General features: G+C 50.5%; 2 protein-coding genes across 4 annotated transcripts in view; both read right to left on the reverse strand.

Moving 5' to 3' along the window:
* SUPT4H1 (SPT4 homolog, DSIF elongation factor subunit) overlaps positions 1–971 on the reverse strand; it is a 3,560-nt gene extending 2,589 nt beyond the window's left edge. The window contains exons 1-2 of the mRNA XM_019636588.1: positions 809–971; positions 246–352 (exon numbers count right to left, since the gene is read on the reverse strand). Coding sequence (XP_019492133.1) covers positions 246–352; positions 809–877 — 176 coding nt within the window. The 5' untranslated portion in view covers positions 878–971. The remainder of the gene's footprint in view (positions 1–245; positions 353–808) is intronic.
* Positions 972–2,418: 1,447 nt separating this feature from the next.
* Positions 2,419–24,145, reverse strand: part of RNF43 (ring finger protein 43) — a 60,731-nt gene continuing 39,004 nt past the window's right edge. For 2 of the 3 annotated variants that reach the window (XM_019636792.1, XM_019636794.1), the window contains 8 exons: positions 17,590–17,712; positions 11,359–11,433; positions 11,116–11,247; positions 10,366–10,497; positions 8,711–8,872; positions 8,066–8,168; positions 6,055–7,410; positions 2,419–3,877 (listed from right to left, as the gene is read on the reverse strand). In XM_019636792.1, coding sequence (XP_019492337.1) covers positions 3,828–3,877; positions 6,055–7,410; positions 8,066–8,168; positions 8,711–8,872; positions 10,366–10,497; positions 11,116–11,247; positions 11,359–11,433; positions 17,590–17,712 — 2,133 coding nt within the window. In that variant the 3' untranslated portion in view covers positions 2,419–3,827. The remainder of the gene's footprint in view (positions 3,878–6,054; positions 7,411–8,065; positions 8,169–8,710; positions 8,873–10,365; positions 10,498–11,115; positions 11,248–11,358; positions 11,434–17,589; positions 17,713–24,145) is intronic. The other variant, XM_019636793.1, reaches the window with a different exon arrangement.

A 24,145-nucleotide genomic window follows, 5' to 3' on the forward strand; every position in this document is an offset into this window, starting at 1 on the left:
CAACTTGGGCCAGTGAAGCAACGTCCTCCACAACTAGACTTTAGAACAAAAGGACAGCAACTTGTCTGTTCCCCTTCCCCCAATTCCCCAGCTCTGTTCCCATCCCCCCAATTCCCCAATAAAAATCTTAAAAAAAAAAAAACTTTTGAGACCAATCAGGATTATGGTCTCAAAAGCCTGCTCCACATTTATTTGGTGGGGTGGGGGTAATATAGAAGTGAATAACGAAATCGAAAAGGGCTTACCCATCAAAGGAAGAGCTGGTGCAGTCATATACCATCTCTCGGTTACCCTTCATCTGCAGGTATGCATCACAATTGTCACAACCGTCATATTCAAACTGGTCTATAGTCTGCGATGGAAAATTTTTTTAAATTAGAGAAGTGACATGAACAAGGCCAAAAGAAACAGCAGCTTTTCCGTACTTCTACCCCGTCAAGTAGAAGGCTGCCTATGTTGGCTGTGTCTCATCAGGTCCCCCACAGCCCCTAAATTCCATCCACTCTTGTTCCCAACTGCGTTTTACCTATTCCTTTCCCCAGTCTTCTCAGGGTCAGGCCCCCTCTCCAACTACTCCCTAAGCTGCAGATCCCCACCCTTCTTTGACTCCCACTGTCCTTCGGCTCCAACAGACAAGGTCAGGCCTGGGCTAAGAACTGAGGATTCAAAGGCACGTTAAGACCGCCCGTGCCCATGGTTGCTAAATGTGTTCCTACCGATGTAAACAATGGCCTCCTGCAGCTTCCCACATCCCGTTCCACCCATTCCACCAGCTTTTCCCGATCGCCCCTACAACCCTGATGCACACCTTGACCAGCGAACACAGCAAACAAGCTCGCAGATGCCGCAGGTCCTTCGGCACCGTCTCCAGGGCCATCGTCTCCAACAGAACAGCAACAAACTTCGCTACAACCGCCTCACCCACAGAAGGTGAACAGCAAATTACCCAGAATGCCCCACACTTCCGGTACCTCAGACATCCGCTTCCGGTATGGAAGGCCGCGGGGCCCGTCTCTCACCCCTACCCCCCCACCCCGCTTCAGAAATGGTTTCTCCCTCGTGGAGGCGGGGCCGGCCGGGAGTCACCTGGGCCGGCGCGCGCCCCCTCCACCTGGGCCTGCGCGAGGGCGCGGCCTAGTCGGCCGTTGGGCCTTTGGGCAGGACCCGTGGGGGAGGGGCGGCGCGGCTGGCGCCTGCGCGGGAGCGCGCCGTGACGCGGGCCGTTTGATCTAGGCCGCTGGCACCAGGCCGCCTACCCGTCCCCTTAGGAGGATTCCGGATGACAACCGAGATTCTTTTTTGTCCTTCTGTTTTAAAAGTGCAGGGCCCTAGAGAGTCCACAGTCTCCCTGTTATCTCTGCAGAGACGAAAAGAAATCCAGGGACACCCCCCTCCTTCCTTCCTGCGAGAGCATTGTAGGGTGTCCGTTTGCCATCCACGGGAATGCTGGGCGGACGGCAGGGCGGAAAAAAATGCATATTTGTTTTTTAAAACTTTTAGTACCTTTCCTCGTTCCAGCCGATAATTCATGCTTTGTGTAGCTTTTAGCATTTAGACAGTTAAGAACATCTGTAGATTTGTCCTTTTTTTCCATTTCATTCTGTAGGAAGCTAAATGCCTTACTCTGTGGTTCAAAACTGGGCACCAGACAACCACCACCCTTACCAAACCTTTACTGGAGAAGCAGAAGGGGGAAATGTGCTTTGTGAGGACCAGAGCAAAGGCCTCCAGGCCCTGTGCAATTCATACCAGCATGGCACCAGCTCTCTTGACCCGCAGTGGTCGCATGTGTAGGCAGAGCACCGCCATTTGTGTTTATCTGATTGGATCTTTGGGGTATAAATAGTTTCATGCCCTGCTGTTCTATCCTCCCTACCAGGCCTCCTAATTGAAACAGCTTCTTCAAGGCAGGCCTGCTCTCTGTGCCCACCCGGCTGGGCTCTGTGACGGGTGAGGGTGTTGTTCTCTATCACTGAATACTTTTCACTTTGGAACATGCTTTCACTCCCTTCTCTCAGGGGAGCTCTGCAACAACTGTGAAGTAGACCCATTTTATGGGTGGAAAAGTTAAGGCAGGGAGTATTAGCCCAAGGTCACAAAATCACTGAAGCATCATAAATTAGTGTGAAGTAATCAGTACGATGATAATATAGATAATGACTGAACCATAATGAGAAGCCAGACATGCTTTCTTCTTCCCTGATCTCAATGAACCAAGATTTACGGCCTTACAAACCAGCTCTTACTGCCAAGCCCACCACTCTACCTTATCCTTTCATAAATCAGGGCCTAGCCTCTGATACCAGGAAGAATACATTTCTGTCAATGTAGAAGACGAAACTGTTACCCTGAGTGACAGTGATGACAGAACAAAAGCACGAGACCAGAGTGTATTTATGGATAAATATATTAGCAAATAAATACATTTCTCAACATAGTGCCTGATTCAAGCGTCTTTCTGTCTGGTTCAGATATAAATACCCATGTGGGTGCTTAGGTGCCAGTTCCCCACTGACTCTGAGGGAAGAAGATTCTCAGGTGGGGTCCTGTGCCCACTTTGCTCCCACATTCACATTCCAAATGGGATAATGCCTGAGGGGCCAGCAATGGTCAAGCTGCCCTGGGGTGAATGTCACCTTAAGGAGGCCCCTCAGCCCTTGCCCACTCGGTACCAGCTGCTCAGACCAGACTTCCTGCTCCAACTCCACTCTCGCTTGCACACCTTTCTGTGTGTCCCTGGCCTGTATGGCTTATACTAGGAAGCTGGGCCTCTGGGCCACCTAAACCTAAGGATCCCACTTTGCTTTTCCTTTGTTCTCTCCTGTTCCCCATCCCTTCTTTGAGAGAAAAACTTCCAGAGAAAAACTCCTCGTTGTCCTTGTTCAGCTGCAATTCTGTCTTTTCTACCTTCATTCCATCCTTTCTCTTCCTAGATGAACTCCATAGATATCCTTTTCTTTCTGCCACTTTGGGACTGAGAGATGGGAGATCTCCAAGGACGAGTTATTCCCTCCCACTACCCCCACCCCAACTCCCAGAGAAACTGGGGCTGCTAGAGTGACAAGGGGGTTTAAAGTTCAGAGGCTTCATCCCAGGTTCTTCAAAGTGCTGTACCCCCTTGGGGAGAGAACTCCACGCTCTGGCTTCCCAGAGCCTCCCCTCTGACTTAATACAATGTATCTGAAAATTAAGGACAAGAAGGGAAAAAACACATTTTGTTATGTACCAGGGCAAGTAATGCCTGGAGAGCTGCAGAGCCCCCCTTTTTAGGGCTCGGGGCTCACCTATGCTCCTGATCCTTTTGCAAAGAAGGAAAATGATAAGAGCCAGGGTTGCTGCTGACGCAGCAGCCTTACCAAAGAGGAGCCATAGCTGATGTGCAGGACTCACCCAGAGAATGAGGTGAGAAGGGGTCGTGCATTCAGCTGGACCCACTGGCTGGTATGAACATGAGGCTTGGGAGCAGGAAGACCTGTTGGGGCTGGGGAAGGGAGCAGCACCTTTACAAACACCAATCTACCCATACCTAGCTTTCTGCTCTCAAAAAACAGCCCTCACGGGAGCCAGACCACACAGGCAGTAGCTGGTACCCTGCTGGACACAGATTTGCTGCACTGCAGATGTGCTCTGCAGACAAGGTCTGTAGCTGGGAGCAGGAAACAACACCTCCTGCCACCACCATCACCACTCCTCTTCCAGTGGTTTCAGGAAGGACGGCAACAGAGGGATGTTTTCTGAGGTCCCTTCTTCTCTCAGGAGCAGGACTCTGCCGGTGAGGCCCCACATCATCCGGAGCACGCTCTTGGTGGGAGGTAGGCCCGAACATCTCACACAGCCTGTTCACACAGCTCCTCTAGCTCCTCCTCCGAGCCTGCATCTGGAGAGAGGGGAGGAAAGGTTCTGAGGGTGAGGCCCGGCCCTTGCTTATACCACCTGCGGGGGAGTATGGCCGGGGTGAGAGCCACAGAGAGGGAGGAGCAGGGAATGTGTCCCCCGGAAGGGGGGATTAGATTGAAAGCTGAGAGGGACCCCAGGTGGAACCCAGAGGAGAGAACAACAAATCTAGAGAAAGAGAAACATTTATAGCAACCAGTATGTTACCAGTACTTACTCTTCATTCATGTACCCAATAAATATTTACAAAGCCACCATGTGCCACACAGAAGATCAAGCAGAATAAGCAGGGACCTGACAACCTTGTAGGAGAGAAGGCGTGCATGCAAATAGCAATTACACCAGTGGGACAGGACTGCTGTCACAAGAGATGAATCGAGGAAGGGGGGAGATCTTGTCCAAGTGGAGAAATCAGGAAGGGCTTCCTGAAAGTGGAGATAAATGAGCTGGTCCTGCAGGAATAGGTAAGAGTTAGATTTATGGGCTTAGGAAAGCAGCAGAATATTCTGGGCTACAGCATCTGCAAGAGGTGTTGACAGTGTGGCTAAAGCATGGGGCAAGGGAAGGGAAGGGGAAGGGTGGAAAGTGAGGTTGGGAAGGAAGACGGGGGTGAGATGGTGCTAGAGCCTTGAAGGCCAAACTAAGTTGGATTTTTCTGTACTGTGGACAAAACAGAACATTTGAAGATTTCTGGACAGTTTATTTGAGGAAGATGACCCTGGTAGCAGTATGGAGGGTAGGTGGGCAGGGTCACTGCTGCACAGCTCTCCAGGACACAACACGAGATGTGCGGTGCCCAGCCTTCATGGCCTTGTAAGCGGGGAGTTAAGAGTTTGGAGGCTCTTGCCTCCATCTTTGGACTGCACCTAGGACATGACATGGGCAGGGGCTGTTAGTACCAGAGGAGACTATGATAAAGCTAGCTGAGATACGGTTAACAGAACTTGGCATTGACTGGATCTGAGGAGCAGGGAAAATGGAGGCATGGAAACTAGTTCTGAGTTTGGGAAAGAGGGGAGATGATGGTCTGTCACTGGCAGCACTGAGAGTACAGCACATGACGGGTCTAAGTGGAATCATCAAACACATGACCAAAGCCTGCATGACACGGCTCTATGAAAGCAATTGTTTTCTGTACTGTAGCTGTTTGCATGCCCATCTCCCCACAGACCTGGATATCCTGGTTGACAAGTTTCACGTCCTCAGAGCCTAACCTAGAATCTAGCACATAGCAAGCATACGATACAGAAAGGAAAAAGAAGAAACGAATGAATGAATGATAGCAGCTCTCAGGTCCCGCCTATAGGATTCCTAGACCCTGAGGTCTTGTATTTCAGGACCTTTGGATCCCCTTTTGGGGTGGAGGGGTCCTCCTAGTGATGTCTGTAGGCAAAGAGCTGTGTCATTCATACAATGGGAGAAGATGGAGGAAGAGCAGAAGGTGGAAGGCTCAGGAAGAGAAGGATTTGAGCAAATAAATACCAAGTTAAAGTTGAGGATTTACATGATCACCATTGGTTGTAATACAGTAACAGGGATGCACTAAGCCCCCAAGAAAATGAGGTCTGTCTTATTAACAAGGGTGCTTAGAAGGGAAGCCCTAACTGTTCTTTTACCCTAGGAGAGAGGAGAAAACTTAAGGACCCACAGAATTGCTGGGAACCACCCATGATCTCTCTGTTTTCATTTTGCATCATTCACATAGCTCTTCTCCTGTGGCCCAGCATTATGGTTATTAGTAATTATTTTTCTTCCATGCTCTTCTCAAGGGCAAGGAATACTTCTTGGCATTCTTTGTATAATATTTAAAGCTAATACTGAGTTGTATGCATTGGTATGGTTGTACCAATTATTAAAATATTGAAGCACTTCAATTTGAACTGCTGCCCCAAACCACCCCCATGTGCTTTCTGATGTCTCGGCCACACTAGGACTTCCCGAGGCCTCCCTGTGATCTGGCAGCCAAAGGAGTAACAGCTGGAAGAGCCAGAGCCCTCTAGCCAGCATCCTATGCTATGCTGGTTGTTCAGCATTTTGAATGTCAGCCCTATTGTATGCTTCTCAACTTCCATCAACCCCTTGTCGTCGGACTTCATTCATTCTGCAATATCCAGCCGAAGCCTCCTCTCCCCACCACTCCCGCTTCCCCTGAAAACTCACCAGGCTGAGCTGGCAGCACCTGGCAGTGTGGGTAAGGGCATGGCCTGCCCTCTGGGGTACCAGAACTCCATTCGGAAGGCCCCTCCCCAGGTGGGTGTGGTCCCAGGGGCTGGCGTGGAGTCAGACACAACCATACTGGCTGTGAACTTGAGTAACAGGAGCCTGGGGTTTCTGGTAGCAGCCTCCTGTCCAGGCCCGGAGGTCCGAAGATTAATGGGTGGGCCTCTGGGGACCAAGGGTATGCCAGGCTGGGGCCATAATGGGGAAAAACCTGGCAGGCTGGGTGTGCAGTCAAGTCCTGGGGCCGAGAGGCTGGGGTGGGCTCTGAGGGACCCCCCCGCCGTTTCTTCTGTGGGTGTCGGACCGAAACGCTGGATTTCTGCCAGTGGAAGAGGCTGCTGGGATTGGGACTGGGGCTGGAAGCATCAGTTGGGCCTGGGGCTGGCTCTGTGAGGGCCCTGGGTGGTTGTGGGTTGGGAAGCTGCCCTGACGAGGCTGCTGCATTGCATTTGGCAGCTTGCTGACCAGGAGAAGGCAGCTCTGGCTCTGGCTGTGTCCGAGGAACCTCGAGCCTGGACTGCAGGACCCGAGTTTCTGGACCAGGCTTCCTGCCATGCCACTGGAAGCGCTTTTTGTAGTGGTGGTGCCGATGGCGGTGGTAGTGGATGTGGCTGGAGACCTGGGGTTCCCCTCTGGGCACCACTGAGTCCAAAGAACGGGGCCGAGAGGTCACGCTGGGTTGAGTCTCTTCCTCCTGGGGCTCCCCTTCAGGGCTGCAGTAAACCAAGGGGTCAAAGTCACTGCTCAGAGAGCTACGGAAGGTAGAACTGCTGCCGTGGATGCCTTGCAGGCTGATGTCCGTGCAGTTGACCACTGAGTCACTTGAAGACCCATGGCAGGGCCCCGAACTAGAATCACTGGCTGGCCCATCTGCCAGGTACCCGCTGCGTTCTGTGCAGTAGCTTTCTCCAGACCCACTGCTGTCATGAGGCCTGGCCCGGCGTGGGGGTGCTGGGCAAGTGGCCGTATGCTGCGAGGTGCATTGGAGGCGGCTTAGCCCCCAGCCCTGTGCGAAGGGGTGCTGGGCTGCTGCCAGGCGCTGCTGCTCGCCTGGAGTCCGGGGATGTGCAGTTCTGGGGAGGCGGTGATGCCGAGGGCCCATGCCTGGTTCCTGGGATGGTAGGAAAGGACCAGGTCGTGGGGGCCGAACCACTGCAGTCCGGGAAGGGCCCAGCAGGTAGGCAGCAGGAAGGTGGTAGTGGGCATGGCCAGGATGCTGGCGAATGAGATGGAGTCTCCGGCCTGGTTCCTGGTAGGATCGGGTGGGTCCCACGGGCTGGGAAAATGAATCTCCCTCTGGAAGAAAGAGCCAAGAGCACAGGTGTTTGTGCAAATCTATAGAGGGTGCATTCAGAAAGGTGTGGCTACAGCATACCTATCTGAGCCTACATAGCCTGTGAACTCAGTCAGAGTTTGAGGGACCGAGGACATTCCCAATGTGCCTGTGCCCTGGGATGCCTTTGCTCCCCCAGTCAGATTGTCCTCTGGGAGCTCCACTATGCATGTCAATTCCTGAGCCTCCCAGCAGTCATTTGGGGCTCTTTCACCCAGGGTCACTGCAAGCTCACAGTGCGCCTCTGGGTGAATTAGAAAAAGGCTCTCTTTCCTCCAGATACCTCACTTGCATCTTTTAGAAAATTGTCATAATATCTTGGTTTTATTAGAAAAGGATACTTTATTGCCAGAAAGTTGGAATAATAAATATACAAATCACCCAGATTTATAATCAACAAAGCTGTCATAAAAATACAAGTAATTTTTAACATAATAAAGATGTCTACAGTGTCAATGGCCCTACCCCTCAGACGAGGTGCTCTTAGGGCACAGCTTAAAGAACTACCAAGGCAGTGCTGCTTTCTCCTCAGCTTCAAGGCAAAACCCTTTCCCAGAGGAAGCCATGTTTTAGACCCATCTGCCTGTAAACAGGAAGAGTCCTTGGCCCACCTCCTACCTACGATGTTGAACATGCAGAGAGGACAAGTCCGATGCTGATGTAGCCAGGGGTCCACACAGGCACGATGGAACTCATGGAGGCAGGAGATGACCCGTAACTCCTAGAGAAAATAAGGGGGTCCAAACCAAAGTTATCATTAGTTATAGGAGTAGCCAGGAACCAGGTTGTCCCCCTAACTCCCTCCAGCCTCTCCCTCTTGCTATCATCTACTTGCAAAAGACCTCCTAATAGAATAGAGAAGGTATGGGCTTTGGTATAAGGTAGACCTGGATTTTGCCACTTAGCTGCATGACCTTGGGCAAGTTTCTTAACAGACAGTTTTTTGCTGTACAATGAGGAAAAAAAAAAACACCTAATCACCCTTCATCCCTCATGGTCATGAGGCTAAAAGGAAATAATGCATCTCAAGCACCCACTGCAGAGCCTGGCACATGGTACACAATCAGGAAACAATAGTTCTATTTCCCTGGTAGACCAAAAAAAATAACCAAACCTCAGGCTATCCCCTACCTCTGCTGAATGCAGGATACACAGGACGCACATGCAGCCAGAGCGCTCACACAAGCCTGAAGCACCTCCTCCCCCAGGCTCCGGCTTCCCTCCCAGCCTGGCCACAGAGGCCAACCGCCATCCCTGCCTTACCTGGCCCTCAGAAAACTCCTCCAGGCAGATGGCACACACAGGGGCTGAGCTGCAGCTGCTCCCTGAGTCTGGCCACTCACTCCGGGCCTTCTTGCAGCTGGCCCGGTACCTCCTGGTGACCAGCTGGCTGATGGCCCAAGCTGTTTGCTGCTGAAGAGGATCCTGGGAAGAGGGGCGGGGCTCAGAATGGGGCAAGGGCTCCTTTCCCCTCATCCCTGGACCCCAGCTTGTATTCAGTTCCCAGTCACACGTGGCCAATTGACTACCGTTGGGAGTTTGTGCCCTTCAAGCATATATGGGGTTTTGCTAAGCAAGCCAAGCCCTCCCACCCCACTCATCAAGCTTTCTTTCCCTTGATCCATTAGAAACTTCTCATCCAACTGCCTGCTTGACACCTCCACTTGGATATCTAATTGGCAGGGCAAGTTGAACACCGGAAGCCCATTAACCACCCCTAACCATATACCTGTCCTCCCCTAGCCTGCCCCATCTCAGTAAATGGCAATTCCATTCTTTTAATTGCTCAGGCCAAAAAACTTGGTGCCATTCTTAACTCCTCTCTCTCACACTCCATGATGAACCCGGTAGTAAACCTGTCGGCTTTACCTTCAAAATACACCGAGAATCTAACTGGTTCTCACTCCTTTCACAGCTACCTCCTTAACCCAAGCTACCATTACCGTCACCTTGATTCCTGTAATAGCCTCTTAATTGGTGTCTCTGTTTCCAGCCTTGCCTCCCTGTAATCTAGTCTCCTCAAAGCACCAAAGGGATCATGTTAAAACTTAAGTCAGATCATGGCACTCCTTCTGTTCAAAACCCTCCAAATGGCTCTCATTTCACCCAGAGTAAAAAACAAGGTCCTGACAATGGCCTAAGAGCAGTCCCATACAACTGGGCCCTCATGAACTCTGTCCTCACCTCCTGCTCTGCCCTCTCTCTCATTCCATTCCAATCACATGGCCTTCTCACGTGTTTTGTTTTTCTTTAATTATTATTAGTTTCAGGTGTACAAAACAATGTAATAGACATTTATACCCCTCACAAAGTGATAACGCCCCTCCCCCAATCTACTACCCCAATGGCCTTCTCACAGCTGCTCCTCAGACATCCCGGCAGGCCTCTGCCTCAAGGCCTTCACACCTACTCTTTTTTCCACTCGATCACTTTCTCCCCAGATACGTGCACAGGTCACCCCCATTTAGGCTTTTTCTCGTAATGTCATTTTCTCGATGAGGCTTCCTAGCCTTACTTTTAAAAATGAACCCTCTCCCCTTTACATTCTCTCTCCCCTTTTCTATTTCATTTTTCTTCCTAGCACATACTACCATCAAAAATACTTTTTATTTTACTTTTATTTTGTTCATTGACTGTCTCTTCCCACCAGAATGAAAGCTCCCAAGGGAAGGGATCTTTTGTCTTTTTTGTTCATTGCACTACTCCCAATACCTGGAACTGTGCCTGGCACCTAAGAGGGAGCTCCCTGTATTTGCTGAATGAATGAATGAGAAAACCTATGAAGAAAGGCTGCTGGAACTTGACTAAGTCAGACGCCAGTGTATTTAGATGTGAACTGTTTCGTGAGCATAAAGGCACATTCTTTCCTCACCGTTCCTTCCTGCTTCCCACCCTTCCACACACATGCACAGGCCCACCTCTGCCAGGGAGCCCACTCCGCTCACCGGCCTGCTGTGGCGGGGACGGCACCGGATGCGCAGCACTGAAGCCAGAATGACCACAAAGATGGTGCCCACCACCGTCAGGAGGATCCACACATCATAATCTGGCTGGGGGAGCGAGCAGAGAGGGAGAGGGTCATTCTTCTGGAAGGAAGTGGGCCAATTTGGAAGGAAGATGGGAGCCCAGGAGACACACAGAGAGCTGAAGGTCTCCTTGAGTCTTCAGCAGAGGGGCTGGGGTGGGAGGAACCTGCAGGTGGGGTTGGGTGGTTCTTCTCTGCCCATGGGCACTCACAGGAGAAGGTCCACTAGATGACAGCTGTGAGAGATGCCATCTGAAGACCTGTATGCTTGGGGAAAAAGGGGAGAGGAACCCCTCTAAGAAGTGGAAGCTACCCAGTGAGCAGCTGGGTGAGGTTTCTAGCCAGCAGAGAAATATCAACCAGGGTTCAGGAGGCTAGGGGGCCAGGGGTTCATTCCGGCTCTGCGACTGTGCTCCATGAAACCACAGAGCTGAAAACAACTTGAGAACTCAGCTGGCCCAATCTGTTCGTTCTGTGGTTGAGGCCCAGACAGGGGAAGAGACTTGCCCAGAGGCACATAGTTGGTGGGTGACATTAGACTAGAGGGTTGCTGAGGTCTCTCCAGCTTAAGGGCTTTGGGGGGGAGTTGCCATGAGACAAAGGGTGAGAGCAGATGCTGAGGTCTGGCGATCTGCATGCTTACCCAGGTCGGGCGCTCCTTCAGCTCAATCCTCACATGGGCCTTGCGGTTCTTGTACACAAACTCCATCAGCTTCTCGGCATCATTGCCCCAGATCAACACCACTGGCCAAGTCAGCCCCAGGGGCTGCTGCAGCTACAGGAGGGAAAGTGCTCATAAGGGCTGCTGTGTCCTGACTTCTTACCCTGGTCACTTTATCTTCCTCCGTCCAGCCCCCTCCTCAAACACCCCAATGTCCCCGGGTACCTGCTCAGCAGCAGCTCGATCTTCAGTGATGTCAAAGAGGACAGCACTGGCTCCGCGCTCACCTGCCATCCGGGCCTGCAGACACACAGCAGAGGTCCAGCTGGGGTCAGAGAAGGACATAGCCCACCCGTGCTCCGGCCTCACCTCCTCACACATGCACCCCCTCCTTGCATCTTGCACACACCACACCTCTGCACACATATAACACATGTAAGGGGGCAGTAGGACCTGCATCCCCTGTTCACCCAGGTCCCGCTGCCTTCAAGGACAACATTCAATCCTGTTTAATGGAACAAACCCTCAACAAGGGTTTAGAAGGTGCCAGGTGGTGAACTAGGCTCTAGGGCTAAGGACAAATTAGGCCCAGCCCCTGCCCTCAGTCTACGGTCACTAAGTGTGAGGACAGAGTAGGGAGTGACCAGCACCCCCGGGCGTGGAGGGTGACCAGTCCCCAGTACAGAGAGGGAAGTGGGGCAGAGCAGAGGTGGAGAGCTCCCTCAGAACAGGGCCTGCAGTGCATACCCCCAGCTCGGGCAAAGTTCCCAGAGCCTGGGACACTGCTCCCACCCAAGATCTCCAAGGCTCAGCCCATCTCAGGGGCTCTCTTTCCCTGCCACACTCTGGTTTGCCAGCTCTTCTCTGGCTCCAATTCAAGGATTTAATGGAGTCCCTGTCCAGTGCGTTATGCCTTCATCCCTTCCCTGAGGGTGGCACTAGAGACTTAGATGGGGAGGGACTTGAGGGGCTGTTTCCATGAGGACTCAGCTGTGCACATCACGCTCACCAAGGCTCCAGGAGCAGGTTTGGGGAAGCAGAATCTAGCTAACCAGGCAGAGCAGACAGCAGATCCAGAATGAGAACAAGAAGCAGGAATCCGGGGCACTGGGTGTGGGGTAGGAGAAAGGAGCTAAGAACTGAGGGTGAGGTGAAGGCATAAGGGCAAAGGACCGACAGATAGACACCACTCTCAGCCTCAGCGTTAGGTGTCCCTGGCCAGCAGAGCCACCTCCAGCCTTCCTCCCTGCTGCAAAGGCTCATCTTGTAATGGCTTCAGGCTGCGCCCTCATGTTCCTGGGGGCCTGCTAAGTCTTTGGGCCCTTCTTCCAGGTACTGAAGGAGTTAATCCTTCTGCGCATAGTGGTGGCAGGAAGAGGAGCCAGTGCTGGGGCTTACTCACACTCTCAGTGCTTTGATCTCTGCTTCCCTTCCCGGGGAGAGCCTGTTGGGGCAGGTCTCCTGCCAGGCAGGCCAGGGGAGTGGCTCCTTGCTCCCGCTCCCTGCTCCCTGCTCCCCAGGCAGCAGCAGGGTCAGGGGGCCCCTCAGAAAAGGCAGCGTGCAGACAGGGGAGCTGGGGGTTGGTGGTGGAGACACTCGAGTGGGGCCCTGTTTTGGTCAGGAGAGTAACTTTCCTCTTGCCTCTTTCTTTCCCAGAGTAGCTGGGTTGGGCCCTCTACCAGCACCCAGGCCCAGCCCAGGCCCAGGCTCGCAGGGCTAATTGACTGGAAATTCACAGGACTCCAGAATGGAGTTGCTGAAGAAACCGAGAGGTCACAGCCTTCATCCCGCTCCTGCCCACTTACTCCCAGGAAGTCCACCCCACCTAGGCAACCCCAGGTAAAAAGAAGCTCTCTACTCTTCAAAGCCCCCCAAGCCAGGGTATGGGAGCAGCACCAGGGGCAAAAGGGGATTCCTACTGCTAATCTCATAGTCCATGACTGGGCTGAGGGGTGGGAAGTCACCCCAGTAGTCACAGAATTGAGACTCCTGTGTTCTCCGTGCTGCTGGGGCCTCATGTTTCTCATCCCCAGAATGAGACCCTGCCTGGCCTGGAAGAGCATGAGGGAAGGGCGCAGACTTCCTTCTCTGGAGATTTTCTTACTTCTTCGCCCCTCTCTCTTTGAAGGATTGGGGTAGGAACAGTGGAAAGTAATTACCCTGAGGTTCAAACATCCCAGCCCATTACAACCCATAATTACAAAGTTGTAAAAATGATCAAAGAGAGAGAGTTGGGCCAAGAGGGAAACAAACAGGACTTTCAGGCAGTGGGTGCCCATGTCCAGAGCTCTAGGAATCAAAAAGCAAGAATGGGGGCCTGATGGCAACCCACTCTGGGGCTATCCATGCTTCCCTTCAATCCACCTGCACCAAACCAAGTGGGAGGGAGAGAGAGAAAGCAGGACTTCTTCAGGGGACTGGAATCTGAAAGGCGGAGAGGTGGGCAGGCTCTACGGAATGGAAGACTGGGCTTTAGGAAGACAACGCAGGGACCTCTGGGAGCTGCAGAGTCAGCCAGCCCTCTAGGGGCAGCAAGCAAGGCTGCCCTCGGCCTCCAGCAACGGGAGCCAATACATCCCAGGACTTCTATACCACACTCCGCACTTCTCTGGGCCTGAGATCTGCCTTTCCAGGCACAGTGACAGTCTGTATGTCTCCTCCTTATCAAAGATTGAGCACCTACTGTGCCCAGGGCACCAAGCCAGGGAGGCCAGGCCCTCCAGAGCAACTCATAATCTAGTTGTGGAGACAAGGCATATATATATAAAATTACAATATGTCGATAACAACATTTTAGAGCAGAAATTAATGAAACAGATCAGTAGTTTCCAAACCTTTTTTCACTGCAGAAAGCCCTTCCCTCCACTTACACCACACACACACACACACACACACAGAATCTGACACAAATCTTCAATATACAAAACATAAAAGTGAGCTGAGGCTGAGGGTGGGGCTGGGGTAAGAAGGACCCTTGGTGTCCCCCTCCCCCAAGTCACCTCTATGAAACCTGGTGTGGAAAGCATGAACGGAGACCCTGGTGGCGTGCCAGGAGGGAGGGATTTCTGTTCCTAGTGGACTAGCTTGGCTGAGCCAGTCAGGAAAGATTCAATAGAAGAGGCGGGATTCATCTGGGCTTGGAAGCAAGGGCAGGAGGAAGTAGAAGGGAAATAACTTTCAGTGAGACCCACTCTGCCTAGACTGCTTAGGACTGAGTCCCGAATCTGCTATTAACTATTAGCTGTGAGACTCTGGGCAAGTCATTTTACTGCTCTGTTCCTTAGTTTTCCTTTCTGTAAATTGGGGATAATAACAGGACCTGCTTCACAGGGTTATTCTGAGGATTATATAAATTAATCCATGGAAAGCCTTATACGAGTGCCTGGCACACAGTAAATGTTCCTCAAGTATTAGTTATTACTACGTCAGGATTACCATGTTCCTTGTGTAACAGTACTCCTCACAACCACTCTGTAAGACAATCATCAGCCCCACTTTTGAGCTAAGGAAACCCAGGACTTCCGTCTTCCCAGTGCCTGGCTACTAGGTAGTGGTCTCTATAACAAGACAGGCAGGGCTTGTGCCCATCTGCTTGCCTCCAGAGCCAGCTCCTTCCACCAGGCAAAAGGCCACTACTCTAGTACAGGAATGAGATGATAAGGGCCCGGGTAATCAAAGAATGGCTGCGGAGTTGCTAATAAAGAAACAGAAACCAGTCTGGGTGGCTGGAGGGGAGAGGGCGTGGTGCTGAAAAGAATGGAAGAGTCCAGAAGAATTACGGTGAGGGTTTCAGAGATGGAGAGAGAGAACAGGGTTTCAGAGATGGAGAGAGAGAACAATGAAAGAAAAAAACCAACTCTGTTCACTCTAAAAGCATGGGATGATGACGCCAGTGATGATGACAACAGTGATATTGCACTAATTTATTGAGTGATCACTATGTGCTTCACATAAGGCTAAGAACTTCCATTTGGAATGTCTCATTAAATCCTCATAACTACCTTACGATATAAGTCCCATTATTATTCCCCTTTTACAGATGAGGAAGCAGGCTCAGAGAAGTGAGCTAAAATGTCCAGGTGCTGAGGGGCAAGGGAGATACCAGGCTTCAGACCCAGGGCTGTCTGGCTTGAGAGCCCAGCTGTCAATGGTGATGGCACCACTGACACCAATCGATATGCCAGAGCAGAGCTGATTGAGGTCAGTGATTTTCAAACTTTCTTCACCAAAGACCCACCGTTTACCTATGCATCTCTTGAGCCATTTTTAAACACATTCGAATGTTAGAATTCCAACCAGAAGCAAAAAAAAAAAGAAAAAAGAAAAAAGAAAAAAAAAGAATATTTTAGTTAAGCTTGTGGTACTTCTAAATCATTGGAAGTGGCTCAAAGGCTCACATTACTACTTTCACAGACGTCCTTTGGGCCCGGGGATCCCAGGTGAGCCACTCGGTCAGGTTGAAGGATGAGACCTGAGGGAAACCTTGGACCTGGCCCGTGAAGAGCTTGGGGTTACAGCAGTTTCCACCAGTGGTTCCCACCCAGTGACGGGGGCAGATGCCAGGCGGGACGCGGAGGGGTGAGTGTGGTGGGGGTGGAGGAAGCGGTCACAGGGCGGTAGCCAAGGCGCTTCTTCTAAACCCCTAAAGATTTTCACTTGTGTTTGTTTTTAGCTCAGGCACCACTGACACTTGCCATAAACTATTTTCATCGTCACAATAATCACTGGGGTAGGAAATAAAAGTCCCATTTTATGGTGGTGGAAACAAAGGCCCAACAAGGTTAAGTACGTCAAAGAGCACTGACCACATGTCCCTGGCTTCCCCGTGCCTGTGCCCAGGCCTTATTTCTCTGACTGGAGCGTGCTCCTCCAGGGGGGCGAGCAGAAAACGCCTATGTGGACACGTCCTGACAGGTTGCCAAGTGTTCACAGGTATGTGAAATCATACACTGCTCTAGAAGAACAGCAGAGCTTCTCTGACCCCTTCTTCCACCCAACCCCCTTTCTCTCTCTCTGTTTCTCTCTCTGTCTCTCTCACACACACACATACTCCATTCACATTCGCGCTACCTAACACTGAGCACTGGTCTACCAACTGAAAAAACGAATGACATTTGCCCATATTTTGTAAAACAAGGGAAATGAAATAGCCAGAAGCACGGTAGCTCCAGCCTCACAAAATTCTGCTGCAATTAAGGACATTCCCAGTCTTGCAGAGACACCACACTCCCTAGCTCCTCCAGGTATGTTCTGCCCCGTTTCCCACCTCCCCTGGAGTCCCCTGCTGCATCAGCACGGCCAGGCTGGGAGAATATCTTCATCTACTTGTGGGCATCGCATTCACAACCCTGCCCACCCCCGCCCCTCCCCAGTGGGATCACATAAGAGGTTGTTTCCTGAGCCACGTGTCTCAGGAAATCCCCAGGGGACCTAGGCCTGAGTACAGAGAGCAGGCACATAGGCAGAGACTGTCACCTTCCTCCTTTACCGCCCCTGTGAGCAGGACCTCTTCCCCCAAGTCCACCTGACTGTGCCACCCACAATCTAACTACAGTCTGGCTTATGTCACCGTGAGAACCTTTTCACATTTGTTCACTTTTCTCAGCCAGAATGGAAGGCAACAGAGCAGAGAGAGAGTAAAAGCCCAGGTTTGAGAACTGGCTAAGGCCCAGTTCAAATCTCAGCTCCACCCTTCCTAGCCTTGTCATCTGGCAAGTTACTTAAGTTTTCTGATCCTCACTTGCCTTGATGTCAGATAGGGAATAATAATGTCTAGTTTCCTAATTGTTGTGAAGGGTAAACGAGACAATACACATATATAAGGGATCTGTCCCATGTCCCATCTGGCACATGGTAAGCACACAGAGAACAGTAACTCATGCTAAAGCAGGGGTCACAAATGCAAATGTTTACAGGGCCTTGGGGGTAGCAGGCCAGTGGGGAACACGGCAACCAGAGAACCCATGACTGTGGAAAGGCAGCAGCTGCGGCCAGTTCCAGCCAATAGTGCCCCGTGGAAATGTGGGGCCACCGGCATGCAATCTGGGCGGAAGAGTGGGAACATTTTAAGGGTAGGGACAATGGCTTCTGTCCCTGCTATTCTTGCATAGCGCTCAGTGAATAATTCCAAAAGATGGAGAAGACCTCCAGCTGGCCCCTCTTTGCTCTGATGATGGGCAGGGTAAGAGGTTTAGGAACTTCCAGGTGATGGGGGAGGAGATGGGGTACGGCACATCACATGCCCAGCTGGCAGTCACAGGTTCTGCTGGTAGATGGGTGGCGGGGAAAGGACAAAGGCCTGAATTCCCACTTCTCTCAGGCCACTCATGGCTTAGGAAAACCTGAGTGAATCGGAAACCTAACTCTTAGGAGACAAGGGCCAGAGAGCAAAGGAGCCTCTCACAGCCTGGAAATGGATGACGTTCAGAGTATGTGGGGGGTTGAGTGTGAATCTACCTTGCTGGCCAGTGACAGGCAGGGGCGGGGAGCCCGCTGGGGACTCTCCAGCTTGACGATGCTGATGAATCCAGGCTCCAGATTGTCGTCATCACTGGCATTGCACAGGTACAGGGGGTGGGACTGCAGGGAGAGAGAGAGAGAAAGGCAGGTTAGAGAGGCTCTAGGGAGCAGGAGTAAGCTGTGAGAGCCGAGCACCTCTCCACTGTCCTAGGCAGGTACCAGGCAGGTCCTCAGTGCTGGGAGAGAGGGGGCCTTATTATTAGATGGCCTCATACTAAGCTAGTAAGCATCCATTATCATTGCAGGGGTGCCAGGGCCAAGGATACATGGAGGTGGGGGCAGATAGGAATAAGGGGACTCCAAAAGGGGGACCTCACTGAAGAGCCCCCTGCAAAGCAGCCCCAACAACCCATAAGCCCTGGTTTTTCAAATAGGCTGGCCACAATGGGCTCTTCTTCCAGTGCCATCTTCTCTCACCTCCTAATTTTTCTACCTGCTCCCAAGCCCCAGGCTAAGAGCCATATCAGTGCTTTCAGAATCGTGCCTTCCCTCTTTGCCCCCCCCAGGGCAGGGCTGGGTGTTGCTGGTGCCTCCTTTTCCCCCTTGGGATGCCGCCCCACCCCCTCACCCCCAGCAGCTGGTGCCCCAGAGATTCCCAACTTCCCATCTCTCACGGAGCTTGCCTCTTCTTACTCAGTGCTGCTGCCTTGTTCCTCTTAATATCCCCCTTTGCGCCTGCCCTATGGCCACCCCGGGATTAAGCAGGGTGCTGACAGAGAGAAGAGACTATTTGAGGATGAGTCGTGGCTAACAGTTAAGCCTTTACCAGCACAATTCCTAGGGGTTTGTCCTGCCCCCAGAAATGATGCAGTAGAGATGGAGCCAGCTCAGCCCATCTGCTCTGAGGGTGTCAGGTCCAATCCAACACCTGGGCTGAGCAATGACTAATGGGGGAAGTGGGCCCAAGATGTGCTAATAGAGGCCAGAGGATCCCCTCAACAAAGGGGTGAGACTGTCCTTCTTTATGCTCTCTTCTCATTCAAGGTGATCCAAATACCCACTTGAATCTAATTTTCCCAGAGTGCTGTGAGAACAAAGTATGATTTATTTGGCCCTAGATCATCCTATGGACCAGGGGTTCCCACATGGTGAAACCCCAAGGTATCCTGGCAAGAAAGGGGATTTCCTACTAGGAAGCTGCCCACGCAGCTGTTGACGTCTAAAGGACTTCCAGAAAGAACCACCAGAGGAACCAGAGACTTTCAAATTTATAAAGATGATCATTTGATGATGGGTTTAAAAGCACAGTTACTTTCTGAAAGCACTTTCAGGCTATCTCCTCTCACTGTATCACTGCAGCCCCTTGACCATAGTAGGTTCTCTATAAATATGCTGTACCTTGCTTTGAATTGTGAATAAAACTGTTTAGGCAAGTATTGTTGAGATGGGAGGGATTTCCATTCTTGCTCCTAGAACTTACAAACTATTAGTCTGGTGGCAATTAAGGTTTAGTGTGTGGGGGGAAAGGTTGTACACCCCCCTACCCCCCCAAAAAAGGCTGGAGTAAGGTTGGGGGCTGTTTTCACTTCAGTGACGCTGTAGCCCCTGTCTCGAAAGCTCCACTAGTCTGTCTGTCTGCCCATCTGTCCAAACATACATCCATTCATTTCTTCATTCTACCAACAACGAAAGCCCCCTTGGCGCCAGGCATTGTACAAAGCATTGAGGAGTCAACAATGAATCAGATGGGCTCCTGCCTTAAAGAAGCTCGGAAGGCAAGACAAACGTGCAAACACATTGTATTTTGATGTTATGATGCAGGTTCATTCAAGGGCCTGTGGGAGGGTACACGAGTGGGGACTAATAATCCCACGAGGGAGGGCAGAGTGACTTCATGGGAGTCACTCTGGAACAGGTATGTGTTCACAGAGGAGGGGGCCGTCCTGGCAGAGGAAGCGGCCTGTGCCAAGGTGTGGATGCACAGACACGGGGTTGGGAGGGACTGTAGGCGGTTAGGTCTGGCGTGGGAGGGAAGGGAGGCGATCAGGCTGGAAAGGTCAGCAAGATCCAGACCACGGAACAGGGACCACAGGGTGGCATTTGAGAGGGATCTCCCTGGTGACTACAGAGGACAGTGTGGTGTAGTGAGGAGTCAGAAGTCATCTGCTCCAGCAGAAAAAAAGATGTGAAACCTTCCTTCAGAAACAAGAAGCTGCAGCCACAGAAGCCTGCTGCTGTGCTTGCCCCCACCCCACCTGACCCGCGGTCCTGCTTTCTCAAGAGCTCCGACAGGCCTCTCACTGACCAGAGGATCAACTGGGAGAGGGGGAAAGGCACTTTGGAGGAGAGTGATCTTTAGAAAAGAATGTTCAAATATTTAACCACCTCTCTGCACCCAGCCTTTGCAGTGCTATCTGGTAGGGTGTCTCTGAGAAGGTGGAGGGGGAAAATCTTGGTGTCAGAGCCACCAGACTCCCCTGGTCCTGAACTACAACTATAGAAGAGGGAAAGGGAGGAAGTTAACCAATAGTAAATGCCTCTGGTGTGCCAGGGCCATTAGATGCTATCTCACCACAAGGTAGATACGATCATCCCCATTTAAAGAGAAAGAAGCTTGAGGCTCAGAGAAATTAAGGTCACACAAGGTCAGAACCCAGCTCTGTCTGACTCCATCCTCTGGAGTCACGTAACTCCAAATGAACCACACAGTCAACCCTCTATTGTTGTTGATGGTGATGATGATAGTTTACATTTATTGAGTGAATACGGTAGGCCAGTGATTGTTCTAAGCACTTCGGTGTATTAACTCTTTTTGTCCTCTTACCCCTATGAGGTAGAAACTATTATTGTCCCCATTTTAAAAATGAGGAAATGGAGGCACTAAGAGGTTATGTAACATGCCCAGGACTTCATGCAGCTGAAATCAGAAGAAATGGAAAGAAGTGGTATAAGATAGGTTACAAAAAAATTAAGAACAATTTTTATTGACTTTGAAAACATGATACGTTCCCCCAACTCATGGCCAAGAAAACCTGCCTTCTTAAATATACTCCTAAAGCATAAGGGCCCAAACACGAGTCCCTGAAATATTAGTGGTGACTTCCAGGATTCTATCCTAGGCCTTCTTCTCTTCCCTTTTCATTCGCCATGGTACCCTGGGTGACCCCAGCCAATACAGTGGCTTCGGTTTCCACATAGACACTGTTGATTACATTTGTGCAGCCCAGACTTCTCTTGGGTTCTAGACTCATATGCCCAACAGGTAGGGCCTGGTTATTTCTGCCGGAAGAAACTTAAATCAGACACCCCACACTCAATATGTTCAAAATTGAACTAATCCTTTAATCCCTCAAAACTGTCCTCCAATGTTCCCTATTAGGGATTGGAACCACTATCCACCTATTACCCAAGTCAGGAATTGTCCCCCTCATTTCCTCTCTTTTTCACTCCTCCCCACCATCACCACCAATATCCAAGCAATCGCCAAATTCTAATAATTCTAATATCCTCAACGTTTCTCTTATTCTCTTTCCTCCCTTTCCACAATGGCTACTCTAATACAGGTCGCCATCATTGCTATTCCAATTTACTGAACTAACTTCTTACTTGGGGTCACCTCACCCCACTCAGTTCTCTATACTGAAGTCCAAGTGGTCTAAAGTGCTAACTTGAGCATGTCACTGTTCCACTTTAAGCTCTTAAAAGGCTCCTTAGAGCTCTTGGGAAAAAGTCTGTGCTCTTAAACATAGCTTAAAAGACTCCGCCTGCTCCGGGCTCAAGTCTTTATGCCTTGCCTCAAGGCCTATCATTTCCTTCCCATACCTCTTCCTCCCTTGCAGGCCATGCTTAAGAAATAGCTTGTTTCATGGCCCCACTTTTGGCACTTGATGCTCTGTCAAGATAGATAGTGGCCTCTCCTCTGAGCCCCCTTAGCACCCTGTATTTCCCTAATCATAGATTTATTACATGGTAGGTCAGTTGTCTGTTTATGTCTCTCTCTCCCCGAGGCTATGACTGACCTCCACCGCCTCTTCAGCGGTGCCTGCTACATAGTTTTCTTTTATTAAATATTGAAGATCTACACCCAGATTACTGATACAGCTAATGATAAAGACAACACCATGAGCACCAAAATGCCGACAATGGTGGCTTTGGGAGAGGAATTAGAGAGAAGATGGTGAAGACAGACTTTGGTGTTTTGAATACTTCAATCATAGGATAATATATTGAGATATTGAGTTTTATTTTTTGCTGTTGTGGAAGAATAAAAAAGAATGAGAACTATTTATAGTTTCTTCTGTGTGTTTTCCCTCTTCCCATTCTAAGAAGAGAGCCTCATCTTCTCGTTCCTTGCCTCAGGGGCATTAGCCAAAAGGAAATGTTGCTAAAGACCTATCTCCCGGGCTTTTGTGAAAGACTGAACTCATTGAGGAAATGTGAGTGTCCTGAAGGCAGAAAGGAGTGTGTGTGGAGATGGCAGCAGGAGGGTTAGAATCCCTGGAATCCTGAGGGGTGTGGGGGGAGGGCCCCCAAGGATGTTCCACGCTATGGGAATCTGCAGCCTGTGTCCCAGAAGGGGTGGACGCTAGGAGGCTGGACCCTGACTAAAAAGATGTGCCTACATGGATTTCAAGGGAACACTTGGCTTGGACAATGGGTATATTTGTGGTGACCAGCATGAACAAATACCAGAGGGGTCCCTTAGATGTTGTGGCTACTCTATGAGGGAAAGCTCTCACAAAAACACATTTCCACCCACCTAGTGGAATGGGGCCTTGAAGTCAGATTGAATTTGATGAAAATAAAACACCATGTTTCTTGTATAGTCATTATTTGTGGCATGAAACCATACTCATTACACTTTTGTATGGTTTGACTCTTTTACGATGAGCGTTTTTCAAGTATTTTCAGATTAAAAACAAAAGCAAAAACAAAAGGCCATTCAGCCAGGCCGTTGTTCATTACCTAGCAATGAAGTGATAGTCATCCTTGGGTGTAACAGAGGCTGTCTTTGCCCCCTTCCCTAGGGAATTTTCAGCTGGGAAGAGAGCTCTGAGAAGAAAACAGACCCAAATGCATCTGCCCCCTTGGCATGCAAGGCCTCCTAATGAAGATGCAAATGTGATTTCTACATTGGGCCACCTGTCCTCTCAGTGACACCAGGAGAGAGCCAAGAGAAATGGGCTTGCAGGGTTTGGGAAAGGTGTGGCTGGGAAGGGCTCCTGGAAACCTGGTGGACTGAAGTATTGGTTATCTTTATCTGCATCTTCCTGAAAGGCCAGGAGATGGAAAGCCCGTCCCAGATGCTGCCATGAGGGGCAAAATAAGAGGACTTGCTGGGAACTCAGCTTTGCACGCACGTTTTATACACCTTCGTAAAGACATGAGGATTATCTTTTAGCAGTGTATTTCATATTCTTCTAGCAGTGTATTTCATAGTCTGTTCTCTATGTCTCTGTCTTCCTCCTTAAACTTATTTGTTCTTTTGTCCTCCTTCCCAAAACAGGCCTAAAGATCAAAATTCTGACTCCATAATTTACCTGCGAGATCTCGCGCAGGTTTCTTATCCTTTCTTACCTCATGTCCTCCATCTTCATAGTAGGATAAAAAATGCCTCCTGATTATCATGAAGACTGGAGATGATGGACATAAGCGCCTAGCAAAGAGCCGGACACGACAAGTGCTCATTGAATGGTAGTTGATATTATTATTGCACCTGTAATAGTAAAATCCCTCCTTATTCCTGGAAGGGACTCAGCTTTCTGACTGCTTCTCCCTTGGCGATCTCAACAGTGCCTCTGAATGCCAGCGTTCCACGAGGCACAGTCTGGGAGAGCTCATTATCCCTGGTCACTTCCCTTCTGTACTCAGCCTGCCAAACCCCACTGAACAAGCTCTTCCAGTTCTCAGCCCGCCTCCTTCCCAGGAAGGCAGCCATGTGATCTCACTACCTCCTCACAAAGGGCATTCCAGGGCTCAACTGAGCCCCGAACTTAATGCTGGCCTTACTTTATCCGTGGCATCTCCTCCTCTTGGGGCGTGTGCTTTTGCAAGCAATTCTTTACCGTCTCCTGTTTCCCAGCCACCCACCTCCCCCCACCTCTGCTGCAATAATCTCTTGTCTCTTGTTCCACATACAGACAGACCTTCACCCAGGCCTTGGACAGGTCACTTTACTGCCTGCTACAATTTTGCCTTTGTAATCAGGAACATTGGCCAGGCATCAAAGGCACCCTTCTCCCCATTTCCTCTTTTCAGATTTTATAATCATCCTCTCCTGTGCAACCTCCTGTGTTACCTGAACTTAGAACTACCTGACTTGTATCTCAGGTAGCAGGACACACCAGCATTATAAAGTCAGGCTCTTGTAGCTAGGGGGTTGGGAAAAACCAGATTGCTCACCTTGCCCTTTATTTAAAGAGGTCGATGCTAATCTACAGGTTAGATCCTAATAGCGATTGCTTAGGTTGGGTTTGGAAACCTCTAGCCCTCATTCCCATCCTTACCTTAGCTTTTTGCTGCCTGTTTGGGATGGCGGAGTTCCCTGATAAGT

This window comes from Hipposideros armiger, unplaced genomic scaffold (assembly GCF_001890085.2).
Source record: "Hipposideros armiger isolate ML-2016 unplaced genomic scaffold, ASM189008v1 scaffold_29, whole genome shotgun sequence".
NCBI classification, from domain to species: domain Eukaryota; kingdom Metazoa; phylum Chordata; class Mammalia; order Chiroptera; family Hipposideridae; genus Hipposideros; species Hipposideros armiger.